The sequence below is a fragment of the Sciurus vulgaris genome, assembly GCF_902686455.1.
Source record: "Sciurus vulgaris genome assembly, chromosome: 7".
Lineage (NCBI taxonomy): Eukaryota > Metazoa > Chordata > Mammalia > Rodentia > Sciuridae > Sciurus > Sciurus vulgaris.
This window is the reverse complement of record NC_136467.1, coordinates 13,084,192-13,099,611: the sequence shown is the minus strand read 5'-3', so window position 1 is coordinate 13,099,611 and position 15,420 is coordinate 13,084,192. Positions and strand designations below refer to the sequence as shown.

Here is a 15,420-nt window from a genome sequence, read left to right as displayed (position 1 = left end):
TTAAATGCCCTACAAGTTGCTTCAGCTATAAGAGGAGGAATTTGCAACATTTGTAGTCAGAGGGTACAAGGATAGTTGCCTGTCCCTGTGTCTGTGCCTCTGTGATCAGGAGCAGCTATCAATCATCACAACATAGACTATGATATTCGGTGGACAGGTTCTTATTGCCCAGCCTGACGCTCACAAGATATGTGCAAGTTGGTCCCTTCATCTCATGCCTACCACCAGGCTACTGGTGAGAGCCAGGAAGCTGATAGCCAGCTAAGAGTTGCAATGGGCCAGTATTAACTACAGTTAACTGCCCAAATGTTCCTCTGGAAGTTGCAAGCTTTCGATATGCTCCAAAGTTCCAAAATATTTACATAAGACAGATTATGCCAGTGCAATTGTTATCTAGGTGGGGGGGGGGACAGATTCTTGGTGCTTCCTACTCAGCCATCTGTTCAGATTCCTTGCCGCCATTTGTCCTGAGCAAGTCATTTAGCCTCCACGAATCTTGGCTTATTCATCCACAAAAGAAGTGATAATATGCATCTCTTAGTTTGTATCAGAAATTAGGAAGGAAAATTTAAGTCAGCTCCTTAGAGCAATGCCTAGCAAAGTAAGCAGTCAACAAATGTTACCTGTGATTACAATGCTCAAAAAGCAGCATCCGTCTCCATTATCATCTAGTTTGTTCTAGTGACAATTTTAGTGGTAATACAATCACCTCTTTGTTAGGGGAATAGAGGCTCAGCCACTTGGCTAAGGTCACCGACAGTGTTCACACCTATGTATTCTCATTTCAAACCTAATGTTCTTCCTGTCAGACTATGCCAGAATGTTTTATTCCTAACTTGATTAAGAAGCCAAATTAGAAGAAATTAATAAAATCAGTGTAGTTTTTATTACTCCCTGTCTGCGGGTTCATTACACTTTAATGGGGTTGGTCTTGATCTCAGAGTACACAGTATGACTCAGGCAAAGATTTCACCTTAAAATGTAGGTTTTTCTTCTTTAATCTCCTAACATTTAATATTTTGTTTAAGGGACCATTGGACAGTCACTGGAAAATGTAAAATATCCCTAAAAGGTATTGAAACTTCCCCCTATAAATATAATCTGTTTATCATGAATGTACAAGCAGGTTTTCATTTTGATGACTTCTAGAGCTAAAGCCCATTGGCTAACATTTGACAGGATGGAGTACATCATCCGGGAAGGGTTCACCTGGCGCGTATTCTGTACCCAGCAACCAGCTCCATACAGAGTCGTCAGCTCTGAAAGAGGGGAGCAGTTATGAAAAAAAGTGAAGAAGCACACAACACTAGCCTTTATAACTCCCCATGTCCACTACAGAAAGACCTTGGGAGGGTCTGTGTACCAAGATGCCAATGGAACAGCAGCTTCCGGACCTGTCATGCCTCCTCAGTGGCCTGTACATGTTTGTGGACATCACTAGAGAATTCCGAATGCTTCTCTCCAGTTGCTAATTTTGCTGGCCTACTGATGCTGGTACCTCCTGATCCTCATTGTTTTCTCCAAGTACACTCTACCATTGACACTCACCAGGCAAAACCCAACAGGAATGTGTCCATAGTCAAGAAAAAAATTAGGCTTACTGAGCCCATTGCAGAAAGGAAGAGAGAGAACCACAGGATTTTAGGTTATGTTGGTGATCTGGAACAGAATTTGAGGAAGCAGAGTTCTACCTAGATGGGGGTTGTCCCAAACAAGGGTAACTTGATGAATGGATATCAATAACTTTTTATCTAGGTCTAATTAAGAGAACAGGATTGACGTTGTCCTTTAGTAAGAAGTAAGGGTCGCTTCTTGTTAATGAGGTGGGGGAGATGTTCAGTATTTTATGGTTGTGGGTGGCTTCTCTGTTGCAGGTAAAGCTCATAAAGTCGACTTGTTTCTATCTCATCACGTCACGGTCATGGAGAATCCTCTGTATATTCTGTGGAATTTTGCTCCACGAAGGAACAACACAGCCTGACTGTTAGCAACTAAGTTTTCTTTTTCTATTACTCAACCTCACTACCATTGTATGTCTTCTCAAATTCTCCTCCGGCAATAGAGAAGGGATAAAAATAAGGATCCATGTCAGAGTGGTAAAATGACATGGGATGGGAAGGTGTGATTTTTCCTACAGGAGAAGGATCTTTTTAAACTATGTGATAATTCAAGAGCGAGATAAATGCAAGTGTCAGGGTCGGGAGAACCATCTTGGCACTCAGGCATAGTGACGCTGCAGGTAGGAGAGTGCAGGCTGAACGGAGTTCCGCGGTACAGAGGATGCTTACAGACCACGTGACAAAGCAGATTACACTACTGCAACTGTTACCCACATTGCACAGCACATTCAAGTGTAAGCACACAAAAGGTTGAAATATATTCTCAAGTTCATTAATAACACAGGATTTGCCTTTGTTCACTATTCAAACTAAATGCTTATTTAAGTCAATATAATCTTTCACTTTTAAGACAGTTTATTAAGAACAAACAGAAGACTCCATTCTTAGCCCTTCAAAGTCCAAAATACCTTAGAAATTATTTTGAAGGAATATAATGTATCAATGATATTCATGCATTAATTAATAAAAAATGATGAATTCTTACTGGATGCTGCGGAGGTTTAAAGGGCACTATTGAAGGTTACACCTGTTTACACTGCTAGTGTTTGAACCAATTAAGAGATGATAAAATGAATTAGTTGATGGAGCAGAAATATCAGATTTACTATTGATACATTTATTTCTGGTGGGTGTGGCTTGGTCATGTATGCCAATGGCTTCCCAATTCTAATCCCACAATGAAATACACTAACCCACCTGTCACAAGCCAGGACCACAGGTGGAAATACCACCATGTGCTGGATGATTTAGGTGGCCCTGTCTTATCAGGAAAAGAGCATCCCCTATGGTCTCCTAAGGACAGCCCAGAGAAAGACTTGCCCTCAGCACCTGAGAACAGACATAGCAACATCCACTCCAGCATGGTTAAAAATGTTGAAAATATGAACATCATAAATGCCAATCAGCAGAAAGATCACATAAACTGAGGCATACTACACAGCTACTGAAAAAATAATAATTAAATCTGTGACTATTGAAATGGAAATCCCACAAAATTATATTGCTAACTAAAAAAATTGGACTCAAAAACTGATATATAAAGTATGGTCATATCTGAGTTCAAAAAAATTAACCATGCAGCACTATTTATTTTCTGTAAGTACATATGTTTATAATTATTACAAATGCAATGTAACAAACCAGAGTCACAAAGAGAGTGTGTGTGTGTGTGTGTGTGTGTGTGTGTGTGTGTGTGTGTGTTTGGAGGAAAAGATCCACATGATTTTGGACTTGGGGCTAAAAGGGGTCTTTAGTTTTATTTGAAGCTTGTACTTAATTAAAATTAAACTTGATGATTGAATTTTAAAGAGAAAAAAATGAGGTAATACTTGTTTCTCAAGAACGATGTGTGTTACAGAGATACCATGAATATATAACAAACATGGAGAGGTGATTAATGGAAGGAAGAGAAGCAGAAGGAGGAAGAAGAAGAGAAGAAAGAAGAACAAAGCAGCAGCAGTGGCAATAGTCAAACAGCAGGCATTAGAGGACGGTGCAGAGAGATGACTCACAGAAAGTATCAAGAGACCTCACGAAAAAGCTATACTTGAATTAGCTCACCCCGGATATTTTATCCTAGCGAAATTTTGGACCAACTTTGCAGTCACACCCTAGCACTTGTCATCACCTGTAACCTCAAGATCCCCCCCTTGAGAATCACCCCTTGGGTCCAGCACCTCTCCCTTTGCAGACCCTGTTCAGATACCTGCTCACAACAGCCACTGCGCCATCCTTACCACTAGCTTTGTAAACTGCAGACCTCAGATGAACCCTTACTACTGCCAAACGAATGCTTCTCAATTCATTTTCCCATCCTCCCTTCTAACACCCCCGCCTTCTTTGCTTTATCACCTCCTGTCATTGACGCTCCAGGGAGCGTCTTCATTTACTCATTTGACCAATGTTTCTTGTGTGCCCACACAAGAGGGCCACCACAGTGAGTATGGATTCTTCCTGGAAGCTTTGCTGAAAAAAAGGAAAAAGAACAGACATGGAAATCACAAAATAGACAATAAGGTCAAGAGAAGGCTTTCACTAAATATATATGTATAATATATGCGGGCAAGCAAAGACGTGCTTTCTGGACCCATACTTCTAGTCTTGTTGCCAGGAATGATCAACAATGACTCAAACACCTTTGCCTTGAATCCCATCTCTTTGACTCAAGGACAGCACTCAGCTTCCCCTGGCTCATCAATTTTCCATTACAGCATCATTATTCAATGGCATAAATACATCTCTATCAACTCATGCTTTAGATTTGTCTCTGGAAATCACACTCCTCTCTGTCCCTCTTGAGGTCAAAATGACTCCAGAGTTCTCTTCCAGGTGCTCACTTCGCATTTACTTGCTGACACTTAACTACTTATCATCCGACCCCACCATGCCATAGAACTTGTCAAGGTCATTAATGGTGTGCATTTTGCTAAAGCCCAGGGACCTATTTCTAGCCTCGTGTGACAGAATATCTCTGCAACAGTCAGCAAATTCGACAACCATGGACTTCATGAGACTCTTCTCTCTTTGGCTTCCTTGATCCCAGCTTTGGGTTTCTTGTTAAATTTTCTGGCTTTCTCTGTTCCTTTACCTGGCCCTCCTCTCTCCTTTACATACTTTCTCCTTAAGTTTTTTGTTTGTTTGTTTGTTTTGGTACTAGGTATTGAACTCAGGGGCCCTTAACTGCTGAGCCACATCCCCAGCCCCTGTTTGTATTGTATTAGAGAGTCTCACTGAGTTGCTTAGGGCCTCACTAAGTAGCTGAGGTTGTACTTTCTCCTTCAAAGTTCTCCCACTGTGCCATGGTTTATACTGAGAAGGATGTCCAGAATGCTTGCAGCACAGCCATCTATAGGAAGAAGACAAAAGCCCTTTGTGCTCTGGCCTTGGTTTAGCTAGACAGTGGGCTCAGTTCTGCTGGGAGAAACTATTTGCAACATTATGGGCAAAGCACTTCCGGAAATATGCATGACTCACAATACAGTATAGAAGGCATGTTTCAGCTTTAGATGGAGTCTAGAGAAATGGGGGGTGCAGAGGGGAGATACAAATAGTTGGAGTTTTCTATGCCTCGGTTCTTTCACCACAAAATACAGTGATTAGACAAGAGGTCTGGCAGGTTGCTTGGATCCTCTCTCTTATCATCCCATGATCTTCCATTACCAGAGTTGCTTTCTTCTTCTTTATTTTTTTTAATTTGACTGGTTTGTCAAGGTAAAAAGGAATATTCCATTTTTCTTTTTACTTCAAAAGTTGCTGATTCCCTAAGAAGAATCTGTGTTAGCCTTAACACAATAGTATATTTTTTAATTTCTTTAATCAGTTCCAGTCAACAAGCATTTATTTGCTGATATACTTATTGTCCTGGATTTTGCGGTGAATGGATAATTTTCCTTTGTTTTTATTTGTTTTGAGGTTTTATTTACATTGCTATTTGTATTTTACTTATATAGATTGCTTACATTACCACCAAAACATGGTCATCAGGACAGGATGTTGGCACAATGTCTTCACCAAAAGTATATCTGAAGCCTTGTGTTTGTTGTATCAAGTTGAGAAGGAAGTTTTGTGGACAGTCTATGTACTTTAAAATGTATCATATCATCTACAGCATACATTTGAGCTTCAAAATCTGCTACAAAAATTTTTTGATATTAGTGTTGGTATTTTTTTAAAAAAAAAAAACTATCAATATTGGTGGTATTGTTTTACCATATGTCTTAAAAATAGCATATTCTTTATTGTTCCTGAAATATTAAAGAGATATTCAGGAAGATACCACTATTTGAAGTTGCTGATAATATAGCCTTCATTATTTCTTATGTGTAAAACTTTCATATCCTAAAATATATTTCTTTTTCTCTTAGAAGTTCTAATTTTGAAAGCCATATCTAAGTTCTAAAAGATGGGTCTTTAGAACAAAAGCAAAATATGGTTATCCATGAGCCAAAAAGCTCTAGCTCCAGAAATGAATGCTCTGATGCTATTTTCAAAGTCACTTAACCCAAAAAAATAATAATCTATATATTTACAAACAAAAGACTAAAGTCACAAATAAGAACATTTCATCCACTTACAATTATATCCGTCAGAGAATATAATAGTAATGTCTTTCTAAAATATATATCACAGAACACAGAAATCAAAGTAGCAAAACACGATTATTCATATAAACTTCAAATGAGGCAAGCGCTAGTTATGTTCTGATGTAAAATTTTCAGAAAGTAAATAAAACAGGAAATAGGCTCTTCCAAGAACATGGAGCCTGTGGGCTGTAATGGACAGAGCTTTTTCTAAACTTCCTGCCTATGTCCTGAAGAGTGGGCATGTGCCTTCCCCAGCCTCCACTCAGCTTCCAGTTCCAGAAAGAGGGTGTCAAAAACTGCATACAGTAAAATAGGAGAAATGAAGAAAAGAGGCATAGAGAAACCAAAAGAGAATTGTGATGAAATTAGCAGGAGAGTTAATATGAAAGCAATGTGCACCATTGGATTCTACACAATTATTTGGAGGAGACAAATTTTGCAGATTTTTCCTGATAAAAAGTGCAAAAATGAAAAGGTGATCATTTGTTCATTATACATTTTCTATGTATAAAGCTCATCATTGCTCCAAAAAAGCAGAACTTTCCCATGTTCTGTCTGAAAGATAATTTTCTCATGACTTGTCAAAGAAAGACATGGAGGGAAGAAAGTAGAGAAGGTAGGGAGAGAACAAAAAGTTGAAAAGGTTGTGGATAAAAAGAGCAACACTCAACTAAAAAGACTCTATCAGTCATCCACTCTGGTGACACACAGAGGACAGCTAGTTGACCTCTGCAAGGTGGTTCCTGTGTCTTGTTTTCTGGAAGCCTCTAGTTTCTTCTCTTCTGAGGCAAACTGGCAACTTTCTTCTCTTTTGAGGCAAACTAGCAAGCACTAAGCACTTTCTTTCTGCATGACTCAGGTATGTGAAGCCTCTACTCCAGCGTGGATCTTTGCTGGTGTCAGCTCCTCGGAAACATGCTCAGTGAACACGTGGCATGGCTTTGAAATAAATATAAATGAAATGAAATGTTTCAGAACATTTTACAGCAAACTGAGAAATTCTCTCTATGCTACTTCACTGAGCTAGTGAGAATACAACAGAAAATATAAACTAATATATGGTCTCCTTCTGTATTAATAGAAAATGAGAGTATAATCACTAGTTGCTTTGGGGTTTATTATTTTGAAATACCCCCAATACACACACACACACACAAACACCTGAGTGTAATATGATGAAATCAGGTACTCATTTAATCACATTCATTAGGATATAGTAACCTAAAATGTAGGCAAGCACTTCATTTCAATGGATTTCCCCAAAATCTTAAGAACTAAAAATGATACTCTAGTGAGTGTTTTATCCATTAAAAGTATGGGTTTTTATAAAAGGGTAAGTGGACATTAATGTCATGGCAAAATATTTCCTAAGTATAATGCTGAATATATATAAAAGAGACTCATTGAAACCTTACTAAATGGAATATCTTTCTTCTTCACTCAATTAGGTAAAATGTGAAAGGGCAGAAAAAGCATAAGGAGACAGTCTTGGACATCCCAGCAGGCTGAAATGTAGTTGAGCAATATGAAGGGCATAACGTAGTATAAAAGCAACAAGCTGGGTTCTCAATTATATTCTCCCTCTTTGAGACTCCCTTTGTTAGTTTTATTGTTGAACTGAGATAAGTTCATCACAATTCAGAGAATTAGCTCAAAAAAAAAAAAAAAAAAAAAAAAAAAACAAAATGAAATGTCCATTGGTGAACCCACATAATTTATTCAGTGGAATTTCATTCAGCACTAGTTGGTCAAAATCAATGAATTTTTCTAAGTAAGAATAGTTTTGAAGAATGGATGTAATAATAGATAGGAATGATTTTCTAAGTACATAAAAAGGATGGACATCTCCAAGTAAAGGATTTATATGCCACATAGAAGACGAGTGAGCTACCAATAAAACAGACTTCACGATGCCTCTTCCCCAACATGGTACCTGGACTCTACAATCACTGTAATGGATCAAACACTGAAGGTCCTTAGAAGAACACAGGTTTTGTTTTTTGGTTTTTGTTTTTTGTTTTTGTTTTTTATAAAATATATTATTTGGAGCCAGGCACAGTAGCTGTAATCCCAGAGGCCAGGAGACTGATTCAGGAGGATCATGAGTTCAAAGCCAGCCTCAGCAATAGCAAGGCAGTAAGCAACTCAATGAGACCCTGTCTCTAAATAAAATACAAAATAAGGCTGGGGATATGGCTCAGTGCCCCTGAATTCAATCCCCGGTATCAGAAAAAAAAATTAATTATTTGGTCATTAACTTGGGGTTTGTAGAACAAAAAAAGCTAATCATCCAAAATAAATCTATATAAATATCTATTATGAAAATTTCAATGAGGTAAATAGAAAAAAAAGTAGCTTGAGTCAGTGCTTAGAAGACCCAATGCAGGGGTATATGGGAACAATGTCAGGAAGGCCCTGCGAGTAGAATTATAGTTTCTAGGGTCATGCCACACCTCCCAGTTCACTTTACCACTCCACACATTTATGGCACAGCAAAAAGGAGTGAGCACAAAGGATGGAAATCTCCAGGGGTTCTACTCAGATCCACTCAAATAAACTAAACATAAAGATAATCCTTGGCCCGCTTGCTGACTCTGGTTCGTATACTCCCAGAATGGTTTCTAGTGGGTCTCAATCATGCATTTAACTTCCCTGGGAAAACATTCCTACCACCACATCAGAGCAAAAAGCCTATGTTTGCTGAAATCTGTTACCCCTTGTCCAATTAGACTATCTTCTCATATTAAAGTCTTCGGGTGTGGGCTGACAGCAATTGGTATTCCTAAACCTTCAGTCTTGTATAAGTTTCTTTCATGTATTTAGAAAATAGCTGAGCCTTCTTTCATATGTTGCTGAGAGTCAGAGCATGTGTAATTGGGAACAGAATGCTAACTGTCTTTAGAGAAAAGCTCTATGGATAACTTGAGAATAATCAAACAGCATTGTTTCTTCTAAAATGCCCACTGAAATATTCTCAATAGATATTCACTTGTAGTATTTTATTTTTAATGAACAGGTAAAATTTTATATATATATATATATATGTATATATCATATACAATATGAAATTGAAAATATATATGTACTATAGAATGTCTGAATTAAGCTGATTAACATATGCACTAACTCACTTTTCCTTTCATCATGGGCCCTAACCTAATTTGGTTTCACAAATACCTCATTCCAGAGAGGAAGTGATTTTTTTTTAATTGAAATGAGCATAGATTGTGACAACCTCTTACTCAGATAAACCAGAAGAGGAGGTTGAAAGTATGATGAGTCAGAAAAATGACCTTAAAGAGCCCAATTATTTAACATAAAACATCTTATTGAAGATCAGATGTGAAATGTAAAGGCTTCTCAATAGAATGTACACAAATCAATTGTGGTCAATAATGCAGCTGAGTGTGCCTTTGGATCATACAACTCTATAATCAGTAGTAAATCTAGCAAGGATTATTAATCTTACTTATTTATTTTTGCTTTGGGGAAGAGCCATCTGTTTATAAACAACATAAAAAATGTTTAAACATCTTAAATTTCAAGAAATCTCAGTTACTTTAAAAGCTTAAAATCAGATTTAATTTTGGTTTTGGTTTACTTGTGTGTCTTGAAGGATCTTGTCTAAATTATCTTTTTAGATTTACCATATTTATAGTCCTCACTGAAATCACTTTGATTTATCTCATCAAGTTAAATGGCTTTCCCTACCTTTGCCCATTAAAATCCTTTAAGGAAATAAAACTTCTAAAGCAACTTACAAAATAAAATCTGAAAATAAGCCCTCTCAGATGGCAAGGCAACTTTCCATCCATATACTATAGTGTAGCTCCAGGATCTCCGTCTTAAGAGGTTAAGAACTAATTCCAACCTTTTGGAACATAGGAGGTTCGTATAATTTGAGTTCCTGGTGTTCACTGAAACCAAAACGCTTTCCTGGAACACAGAATTAAGACCCTAAATCAATGGGTCTATCATTTTATTTCCACCAATCATCTGCCATCTTGGGTTGAATAAGTTAGATTTTTAACTGCAGGTGACTTAAAGAACAGTAAGCACCAGCTGAAGTTTAAATGAACACAGTGTATCATGTAAATAAAAAGTCCAAGGAAGACTTGGCTTCAAGCATGGGTTTCTCTTTAGTTCTTTCAATTCTCTATCCTCTGAGTTGGGTCCATTTGCAGATAGGTTTCATGCAACTACATACCATATCTGTAATCTCAAATGTTCTCCATTATTCCGTGCAATCTTCTTGTTGGAAGCTCACTGGTATTTCAGGCCAGCATCTTTACTGACTATCACTATTTTCCTTTCATCTCTTAGATACACCAAAATGAAGACTGCCACCAATATCTACATTTTCAACCTTGCTCTGGCAGATGCCCTGGCCACCAGTACCCTGCCCTTCCAGAGTGTCAATTACCTAATGGGAACATGGCCTTTTGGCACCATCCTTTGCAAGATTGTGATCTCCATAGATTACTATAACATGTTCACTAGCATATTCACCCTCTGCACCATGAGTGTGGACCGCTACGTTGCAGTCTGTCACCCGGTCAAAGCCCTGGATTTCCGCACTCCCCGAAATGCCAAGATTGTCAATGTCTGCAACTGGATTCTCTCTTCTGCCATTGGTCTGCCTGTAATGTTCATGGCAACAACAAAATACAGGCAGGGTAAGTGGCATTGCAGGCCTGAGGGTGGAAGGCTAATAGTTTGATATATTGGTAGTGGTAGGGGCCAAGCAGAATTGATGTGGTCCAATAGCTTCATCCAATTGTAATTTTAATTATTCTTTCTAACAAAAATGCCTTTGAGTAGGGAAGTCTTCCCTGAAATGCTAAACCTACTAAACATTTTAAAGAGAATATACTCTCTTTGTTCCTGATTTTTCTGTGCTTCCTTTATCAAAATGGTGAGTAAATATGAACCTAGCTCTCTCAAAAGTAATTAGAGTGTGAACCCCAAAAGTATTCCATTGAAGCTTGCTTTAGAATTTCAGGTGACTGCCTCCGTGAAAAAAATTGTCTTTTTAGACCAAACAGCAGATTAATGCCTACCTTCTTCAAAGTGGAGTGAAATATCTATTAGCTGGAAGCTCCTACAAACTATGGACAATGCTCATATTTCTACATACATACAAATCCCACAGAGTGTCTAGTTCCTGGTGAGAGGTACAAAATCATTCACTGAATGAATGTGCAATATGCCCGAAGTAGACAGCAAAATGGGAAATTTAGAAAGAGAAATCAAAAGTAACTTTCCCTGAAAATCAACAGAGTTGAATTTCTCACCCAATTGCTTTCGATCTATCCTTGCTGGCTTGTATAGTGATAGTCTCAACCCAGCTCCCAGGGCTCCAGGGCTGTAAAATGGCAGTATTAAAATGTGATGATAGAATTCAATGTTGTGCTAGGTTTTTCTTAAACTCTTCTTCTTCCAGGTTCCATAGACTGTACCCTAACGTTCTCTCACCCAACCTGGTACTGGGAGAACCTGCTGAAGATCTGTGTTTTCATCTTCGCCTTCATCATGCCCGTCCTCATCATCACCGTGTGCTATGGACTAATGATCTTGCGCCTCAAGAGTGTCCGCATGCTCTCAGGCTCCAAAGAAAAGGACAGGAACCTGCGGCGCATCACCAGGATGGTGCTGGTGGTGGTGGCTGTGTTCATCGTCTGCTGGACTCCCATCCACATTTACGTCATCGTCAAAGCCTTGATTACAATCCCAGAAACCACGTTCCAGACAGTGTCCTGGCACTTCTGCATTGCTCTGGGTTACACAAACAGCTGCCTGAACCCAGTCCTTTATGCATTTCTGGATGAAAACTTCAAACGATGCTTCAGAGAATTCTGTATCCCAACGTCCTCCACCATCGAGCAACAAAACTCCACTCGAATTCGTCAGAACACTAGAGACCACCCGTCCACAGCCAATACGGTGGATAGGACTAACCATCAGGTATGCACTTCCTGGTTACAAGGGGGTGATATAAAAATTCTAGCACTTGGTACTGATCCAAGATGGCAGTGCTTTAGGAGATCAGTAACCAGGGGGAGAATGGAGGGAGGAGAGGATCACAAGGTGATCATGGTGCAGAGAGGAGCTTTGTGATAGAATGTGCTCTATGTGTTTTTTTATGCTCATTTAGGCTTAGAGATATACCAACCGTAAAACCAATAAGCTGCCAAAAATTCCTATTTTCCTGGCCTTTGCTTCTATGCAAAATTAATGATTTTAGCATATTGTGGAAGTGATCCTGATCTGGAAATATTCTATATTTCAAAGATCCTTCCAACATCCCTGTTGCTTCTCAAAAGCCTGTTCTACTCTGCTTCATGGGTAAAGAGACTTGTCCGTGTGGCCAGGGACACAAGATATTCCAGAAAAGCAGTGTCACAGCAAAAGAGAAAATGGCCAGCAAAAAAAAAAAAAAAAAAAAATGGCCAGCTCCCACTCTTGTTTGTAGATGTTATCTGAATTCTAGAGCAAATATCAAACATACTTCTAATTGTTTGAATTCAGTTAATAATGTAATAGTCATCAAACCAGTTGGGAATTACATTAGAAAGAGTGATTGTGTTTTGGAGATGTATTCCTAGGCCCAGGAGAGTACAAGATGGTTTTGACACAGAAGATTCAAAATTTACACTCAGTATTGTAATCACACAAGAAATCAACAAGGAGGAAAGAGAAAAAGCTGGCTCCAAGACAGTATCACCTTGTTAAGTCACTGCTTTGCAAAGTTTGACCTCTGACCTAAGAAGTCAATCAAATACATAATTAAGACATTAACATTCATTTAAATAAATAAATGTTTCAAAAATCCTATCCAGATCACCCCAGCTTCCAAAACTCACAGCACGTATAACGTTATAACCCAGAACTCAAATTCAAAACTTCCAGTGAAGAAAATGTCTGGTTCAGAACTTTGGATAATGTTCCTAGATTGGAGGGGCAGGCATTGTGGGGACAGTCATTCCATAAAAATTAATAAGAATAAATGTCTCGGAGGAGCCAAAGGAGACCTTGGCTACCTTAAGACTCCACTCCTCTTCTCACTGTCTCTTCACTCCACCCCTTGGGTCCCCACTGCTGCTACGCAGTCCAGCCCAGGTTTGTCCTTCCTAGTTGACCCCAGGACCTATGTAATGTGGGCCAGAAGGATCTGCTCAAGGGACACTGATCTTCATACCCTGAGATGAAAAGTGCTAAAATGAGCCCAAGAACTGGCACCCTGGAGAGCAAGCCGTAATGATGGCAAAACCACTCCAGTCAGAATGAAATTATTAACTTATCATGTCTCATTTTAATTCCATCTCAGAAATAAAAGCCAGAAAGAAATGGTTTTCCACTCTGCTTCTTTCCTCTCATTTTTCCATGTCAAGACCTCTAAACCTGCTCCTTTTACTAAGCAATTCTCCTTTTCAGTGGTTCTCAAAATCTTATGAGTCACTTAAAAATGATTGGGATCTAAATAAATTTTCTCTGATATGGGAATGACATTTAAGACTATTGGTCCTAAGCTAGGGTTAAAATTATTGCATTAGCATACCATATTTTGTTGGGGCAAAATGATGGCCACTACAAAGTACTGGCTCTTTCTCCCTTAATGCCTACACCTTCCCCCTCTCCCAGGCCCTTTAAGGTGTGGCTGCTTGGTAATGTACCTTAGGCCTGTCACCCTCACTGGGCTTTTTCACATGGAAACCACTCCGTCTAAGGCTATCTTTGACTCCCTTCCAAATCCAGTTTTTCTTATTCATGTGGCTCATGCATGGTCAGACAGAGGAGAAAGGAAGCTAACTGGAGAAGTTCTGTTTAAGTAACCAAAAGGTTTGCTTTAAAAATACACCCAATTAAAACTTATCTTCACTGCTGCCTCTGTGAAGCAGCATCATTATCAGATAACAGCAGAAACACATTAGCCCAGAATTGGCCATTTTCCAAATGCCCAGCTGGGAGAGCTGGAAAGAGAAGAGAGACTGCCGGAAAAGAGGAAGACACCCTGACGTATTTGAAAATCAGGATAAATCAAAGATCCCTTTCACTAACCTCTACTAATATGTCACCATTAGAATTAAGGCAGCTACACACAGACAACTAGAATGATACGTAAGCCAATAGCAATAGTTTCAGTAATACATTGACATAATTAGATTTGAAGAAGAAGTAAGAGACTTCATGGCCTTGTCTTGAGGATTTATTTGATTTGTTGTACCCACTCAGAATCCGATAAACAGGTGTTTGGTCTTTGTTGTGAATCTTGTGTCTGTTTGTTTGACATCATGAGCTGTGTCATGCAGGGAAACAAAGCTGGTTGGATTTGCATTAACTTTTCAGTTGCATGCTACAATTTTGCAATAGTGATCAATGTTTACATTCTGTGTTTGTATTTTCTCCAAGAAAGACATTATACTACGTATGTCATGTTTCAAGCATGTTAGTCCACTTCATATTCTGCAGATCAGAGGTCCAATATCAAACCTTCCCAGGGTGTCTGTATTCTGACAACTGTACACTGTGGCCACGTCCATACAGCGCAAAGTGAAGTGGCGATGTGGCAGTTATGAAGGTAATTTGATAAGCCGTATGAGAAAATGCTATGCCCCAAATAAGCTTTGAGTTAGACTTTCATAGGTAAGGGCATCTCTGTCAGTTTTTGCTGCCTAACGAATCATTTCAACCTTGAAGCAACCACCTGTTTAGATTACAGTAGTGCCGCATGAGCAATTTGGGCTAGGCTTGCCTGGACTGCCCTTCCATCTTGTCTGGGCTTACTTCAGTGTCAGTGGGCTGTCACCCATCTAGGGGTGGCCTCAGAAGGCATGGCCAGCTCCAGATGGATTCCCATCCTCCAGCATGTTAGCCCAGTCTTGTTCTCACTGTGGCCAAGGACTCTGAGAGAGAGTAAAAAGAGAACAAACCTTCCTGATACCCAGAGTCAGAAGTGGCATGAAGTCACTTCCATGCTTTTAATAGGTCAGGTAAAGTCAGCACATCAACCTAGATTCAAAGGCAGGGGCTGATAGGATCCGCAGTGACATCACAAAGGGATGTGGCTGGGGGACGGGTGGATACTTGTGGCCACTTTTGCTAACAATCCACAGCAGACAAATGCTTCAGGGGATGGGTAACACAAGACCACATCTATCAAGATCCTTCTTGGGCCCCCAGTATCGACCTAGCACAGCATCTGGCACATTAAAAGGTGC

General features: G+C 39.2%; 1 protein-coding gene across 1 annotated transcript in view; it reads left to right on the top strand.

The window, feature by feature from the left end:
* OPRM1 (opioid receptor mu 1) overlaps positions 1-15,420 on the top strand; it is a 53,075-nt gene that overhangs the window by 19,909 nt on the left and 17,746 nt on the right. Inside the window, exons 2-3 of the mRNA XM_079148672.1 lie at positions 10,526-10,878; positions 11,646-12,166. Of these exons, the coding sequence (XP_079004798.1) occupies positions 10,526-10,878; positions 11,646-12,166 (874 nt within the window). The remainder of the gene's footprint in view (positions 1-10,525; positions 10,879-11,645; positions 12,167-15,420) is intronic.